Source organism: Lipotes vexillifer, unplaced genomic scaffold (genome assembly GCF_000442215.2).
Source record: "Lipotes vexillifer unplaced genomic scaffold, Lipotes_vexillifer_v1.1 scaffold1451, whole genome shotgun sequence".
NCBI lineage: Eukaryota > Metazoa > Chordata > Mammalia > Artiodactyla > Lipotidae > Lipotes > Lipotes vexillifer.
This window is the reverse complement of record NW_006795096.1, coordinates 498,003-503,955: the sequence shown is the minus strand read 5'-3', so window position 1 is coordinate 503,955 and position 5,953 is coordinate 498,003. Positions and strand designations below refer to the sequence as shown.

The window sequence follows — 5,953 nt, the reverse complement described above, 5'->3', positions numbered from 1 at the left end:
CGCGGGCCTCACATTGCTGTGGCCTCTCCCGTTGCGGAGCACAGGCTCCGGACGCGCAGGCTCAGCGGCCATGGCTCACGGGCCCAGCCGCTCCGCGGCACGTGGGATCTTCCCGGACCGGGGCACGAACCCGCGTCCCCTGCATCGGCAGGCGGACCCTCAACCACTGCGCCACCAGGGAAGCCCCCCTGGTGCTGTTTTTAGGGCAGCAGCTCGGACTCCTTTGCTGCTGTTTTATCACAGAGGAGACCCTTTCCTAGCTGTGTTTTGAGTTTACTTAAGGAAATCTGAGTTTTCACTTGCTGTTGTATCCTCTTTATACAATAGAACCCCCCTCCTTTGTTTCTTGCTGGAATCGTCAACTTTAAAATTTTTATCATTTGCCGATTTCTTCTGTGTCTCAGAATCCTGAACTCTGTAACTTTGCTTTCATTTCTCTGTTAGAGCCTTTTCCCTAAAGTCTGTTACGTGTTGAGAACAAGGGGAATTATACAGGCAATACAACTTGAAAAAAATGATTCTCTTTCCTTTAAAGAACAATTCCCCCCACCTTCCCCAAAGATGACTCTTCCCGTCTAACCCTGAGGTCTTTCTTCACAATTACTGCGGTTTTTAAAGACAGGCCCTTGTTAGCAAAGAACATCTGCCAGGGGTCGGTTACCTCACCCTGGAAAGGGGCAGGTCCAGCAAGGAAGGGCCCTGTAGGTGTGAGAATTCCCTCCTCGGCCTTGTGCAAGGCCACGGCCAGCTGAGGGCCGGCTCAGGCTTCGCTTCCCAGCCCGGTTCTCTTCCCAAGCCCACCCTTCTCTCATGTTCCGGGAAACAGGCTTCCTCTTGCTCTGCCCGGGAATGCTGGCACTGCCATGTCAACTCTGAACTTGGGTTTTTAGCAAACTGCAGACTGACATGAAGACCACTAACTTGGAGGAGATGAGGATCGCCATGGAGACGTGTTACGAGGAGGTGCGCGCCCTCCTGCCCCAGGGCGGGGGGGCGGGGTCGGAGGGGGGAGGGCCAGCTGCACTGAGGGGCCCTCTTCTAGTTCATCTTAACTTGAACACAAATCAGCAACTTAGTGCTCACTTCCTGCCACTGGGCAGAAGTCGGGAATCACTGCAGTTTTTTCATTTTGTATTAAATGCGTTTTAATTTGGTGTTTACAGATTCATCGTCTCCAGACTCTCCTGGCAAGTTCTGAAACGACAGGAAAGAAGTATGATCCTCTCCTTGGGAGCCATGTTTCATATGTTGTTTTCATGTTAAACTGCTGTCAGAGCAGGGTAGGCCTTATGTGGAGCCTGCAGACACTGCCCTGACTTGGGAGCCTGCGCCCATGTTACTCATGGTTAGAGCTGGCATGTTTCCCTTTGGGATGTTACAGACGTGCCCTCACAGTTGCCATGTGCTGCCCACTAACAGCACAGTCGGTGCTCTGGGCTTTCATTGTCTGCACTACTTTACAGCTTCCAGCTTAGACTTAGAAAACACTATTTTTCAAAGCAGATCTTCCTTTTCGGAAGACACTTAGTACCAAGTACAAGTTCATCTTGCCGAATAAGTTTATTAGGAGAGACATGAAAGTTTCCTTATCTCGTGGCTTTTCCCTTGTCCCTTTCCCAGGTGATACCAGGCTTTCAACAAATTAGGAAAGGAGGGATCCCTTATCTTAGATTTGGTTGTGTCACCAGCCTCTGCAGTGAATTACTGACATTTATTGAGCGTTTACAATGTGCCAGGCACGGTCTTCCCTTTTCTCCTTTCCTCCTAGTAGTTTAAAATGAGGGCTGGTCGGGACTTCCCTGGTGGCACAGTGGTTAAGAATCTGCCTGCCAGTGCAGGGGACACGGGTTCGAGCCCTGGTCCGGGAAGATGCCACATGCCGCGGAGAACTAAGCCCGTGAGTCACAACTACTGAGCCTGCGCTCTAGAGCCCGTGCGCCGCAACTACTGAGCCCACGTGCCACAGCTACTGAAGCCCGCGTGCCTAGAGCCCGTGCTCTGCAACAAGAGAAGCCACCGCAATCAGAAGCCCACGCACCGCAACAAAGAGTAGCCCCCTCTTGCCGCAACTAGCGAAAGCCCGCGTGCAGCAACGAAGACCCAGTGCAGCCAAAAATAAATTAATTAAATAAAATAAAATAGGGGTGGCAAACTTTCTGTAAAGGGCCAGAGGAGTTACAGTCGATTCCCATTATTCACAGCGTTATGTTCTATGAAGTGTCCACGAACACTGAATTGGCAAATGCTGAACCAGTGCTTCTAGGTGTGAGAAGTTCTGTTCCTGCGACCCTCCGGTCACAGCTTTCCCACCACCTGACCGGCATACAACCCGCCTTCATGTGTGTTTCTGTTCAAAGGCACCTTATTTAGTGTCTGTTGTTGGTTCATTAGCACTGAGCTCTTGACCATCCGCGCCGTGACTCAGGCCTGAACGAAGCTCTGACACGTGCGGTTCCTCCCTGAGCTGTGTCACAGCCTCCTAGCAAGTAAGAACTGTGCTGCAGGGGACCACTGAGAGCGGTGAAATCAACAGAAAGCACAAAAATGAGAAAAGACCTCAAAACCCACCCTGTGGATGGGACGAGATCTGAGACCAGATGCGGATGGCGCTTGTCCCCCCCAGCCGGGAGCGAGCCCGCCTGCAACTCAGACCCTCGTCCGTTCTGCCCGTGAGGGACCACAGACCGACCGCAGAGGCACCGCAGGCATCGATTTGGGGGTTACAGATACGTTTTAGTGAGTAGGCGAATTTGCAAATACGGATTCTGTGAATAATGGGGATTGACTGTATTTTAGACTTATTTTGTGGAATAAAAGGCAAGATCAAAACTATTATCTAAGGGGCTTCCCTGGTGGCGCAGTGGTTGAGAATCTGCCGGCTAATGCAGGGGACACAGGTTCGAGCCTTGGTCTGGGAAGATCCCACATGCCGCGGAGCGACTAGGCCCATGAGCCACAACTACTGAGCCTGCGCGTCTGGAGCCTCTGCTTCGCAACAAGAGAGGCCGCGATAGTGATAGGCCCGCGCACCGCGATGAAGAGTGGCCCCCGCTTGCCACAGCTAGAGAAATCCCTTGCACAGAAACGAAGACCCAAACAGCAAAAATTTTTAAAAATTAATAAAACTCCTACCCCCAACATCTTCTTTAAAAAAAAAAAAAAAGAAAAGAAAAAACAAACTATTATCTAAGTACTTATGGAACAACAGAGAAAGTAAATTTCCACAAGTTCTTTAGTGATCCTGTTTAATGTCCATTGCTAATGACTGAACACGGTATTTTGTGACATGGGCTCGCTGATGAGAAGAACGGATAGCAGTCTGCTTGTCTGGGCTTCAGAGTTAGTGTTCCCTGTTTAATCGCAAACGTTCATCAGCAGAAACCACGCTGAGCGCCCAGGCTGCCGAGTGCCCACCCCTCACTTAGGACGCGTATTAAACCAGTTCAGGCACCAAACCTTAGCCGCTTGGTCTCGTTCCTCCTAGGCCTCCAGTGGAGAAGCACATCGGCCTTAAAAGGCAGAAAAAAATGAGCAGTGCCCTCCTGAGCTTGTCCCGGAGCGTCCAGGAGCTCACAGAGGAGAACCAGAGCCTGAAGGAAGACCTGGACCGCGTGCTGAGCGACTCCCCCACTGTCTCCAAGATAAAGGGTACCTGCTCCCCAGAGCCGCCAAGGGGGGAGGCGGGGGTGGGGATGCCAGGAGGGGCCCCAAGATGCGGGCGGCTGTGGCCGCAGGGGAGTCGTGGCCCTCCTTCCCCCGCGCACCCCGGGGCAGCGCTGCTCCAAGGTGTGTTCCAAAGCGGCGGGAGCCTGCTGAGTGCCAGGCGCCGTTCTAGACACAGAGCTAGAGCAGTGAAGGCGCTCCTGCTAAGACGAGAAGCCAGCAGGTCAGATGCTGGCCAAGTGGTAAGAGCGTGGGTCAGGGGGCCGCGGCGGGGGAGGAGGAGGGGGGCCGGGGGGGCACCAGCAGGCGCAGAGCCCCCGAGAGTCCCGGCGCGTCTGAGGCCGGGGGCCCAGCCTGCGTACGCGCTGGCCATGGACACAGAGGTGAGGGCGGGGGAGAACAGGGCCCTGCAGGCCACTCAGGGGACAGAGGGCTGGAGCAGGGGTGGGAGGGTCTGCCTCGCCCCTCGAGGACCCCCTGCTCCTGTGCTGAGTGGACACCGTGCCAGGTGGCACAGCAGTGGTGAGAGGTGGCCAGGCTCCAGTGCACGTGGGGAGTGGGTGCAGCCTGTGAGGGACACGGGGGTCCGGGCTACTGAAAGGACAGGCGGGGGTGGGGGACGTGGAGCGAGCATGCCGGGGGGGGGTGGGTAGGTGGCCGGTGGAGGTCGGTGAGTCGGGGGTCGGGCAGGGCCCTCGGCAGGAGGACCGGTCCTGGAGGCCGTCGGGGACCAGATGACCCGGCGAGAGTCCAGTCACCCAGCGAGTGAGTGGGGGGAGGGTGGACCAGCTGAGCCGCTTGAGGGACCGCCAGGAGCGTGTGGGTGCCGGGGAACACGCTGGTGGTCCGGGGGCTGCGGCCGAGGCCAGGGCCTGGGATGTGGCGGAGTGGACTTGCTGCTGAGCTGGAGAAAGGCCGTCTTGGCAGGCTGGTGAGGCCAGAGCCCGACGGGCTGGAATCGGGAGAGAAGGCCGCACTGAGCCCTCTCCCGACCGTTTGTGTCAGTAAAGCCGTGGTGAAAGGGAACAGACGTCGCCGTGGGGCCGCCCTCGGCACCACAGGTCTGCCGGGCGTGGGGCCGCCGGCCGTGGGGGCCAGCCTGTGGAGGGGATGCCGTCGGGCCGTGCTCCAGACGGGAGGTCCGGGCCGAAGGGGCCCGTCGGGACGTCTGTACGAAGGGCGCCTGTCACACCCCGCTGTTCCATCAGGCTCTGTGGAGTGGAGCAAGCCCCGGCTGCTTCGGCGGATCGCAGAGCTGGAAAAAGTGAGTGTGGTCCCGCTACGGCACCTTCCCTGCTCAGGACCTGCCTGTGTGAGAGCAGCCGGTCTTAGAACATGGGACAGACGTAGCGCCGCTCCCGGGACTTATGCAGGGAGTCGGGTCGCACTGAACATGTAAACGGTGGCTGTCTGTCCGCAGACGGCATGCGGACACGCTGGCAAGAGGAGACTCTTACGGGTCCGGACGTGTCATTCCTGTCCCTCGTGTCACAGACGGCAAAGCATGGTCACACGACACACCAAAACGTTTCAGGCTCTCGTGGGCACCCATCGCTGGGTGCGTAGGATCCCAGAGCCTTTCAGACACCCAGCCTGCCGTGCACATGGGGGCTCTTTACTGCCAGTCACTTACCAGACTGTGTTTCTCACCACCCGTATAGTATTTGAATTCACAGAAAACTGTGCATCCGCACTTTGCCAACCAGGAAATTTAGGAAGTTAACGTTTCCTCATATCCCCCAAGTGAATTTGCAAATGTCGTCAAGCTGATTCTGTTGAAATGGGTCAGAAGTGTCCCTACCTTTTGAGTGCTGGTACAGTATCAAGTTAGAGCTGTCAACTGTTTGGTTGAGCAGAGTAAACCTAGAGGGGAGCGATCAAAAAACACAATAATTTCACGTGTTTACAAATCAGAAAACTTAAGTGTCTATAAATTGTGGGTAGTTCAAGAATAAAGCTTGTTAGGAAAGAAGGGCAGCCAGAGGTGCTCCAGAGCCGGTGGGGCAGCGCTCTTCTGCTCGGAGAGATGCTGGTATCGGTGGAAATCTGAAGGTGCTCAGTATCTCCAGCTGGCAGAGCTGGATCGTCTTTGACGTGTGAAAGCACAGAGGCTGAAAATTCCAGACGTCCTAGGGAAATAATAGGATAAACAAGCACAAAGAAAAGCAGTTTTTACGATTTCACTTTCTGTGCTCTGCTCTCTGTTTATTACCGCACCTGCCCCATCTCGGCTGGGTCTGCGTGCTCCCTGCTCCAGAGAGAGTGAGTTCTGGGTGGGGGGGGGGGGGGG

At 55.6% G+C, this 5,953-nt stretch overlaps 1 protein-coding gene across 1 annotated transcript in view; it reads left to right on the top strand.

Annotated features, from left to right (window-relative positions):
- IQCE (IQ motif containing E) overlaps window positions 1-5,953 on the top strand; it is a 39,490-nt gene that overhangs the window by 17,423 nt on the left and 16,114 nt on the right. Inside the window, exons 10-13 of the mRNA XM_007467425.1 lie at window positions 891-963; window positions 1,164-1,213; window positions 3,485-3,648; window positions 4,872-4,927. Of these exons, the coding sequence (XP_007467487.1) occupies window positions 891-963; window positions 1,164-1,213; window positions 3,485-3,648; window positions 4,872-4,927 (343 nt within the window). The remainder of the gene's footprint in view (window positions 1-890; window positions 964-1,163; window positions 1,214-3,484; window positions 3,649-4,871; window positions 4,928-5,953) is intronic.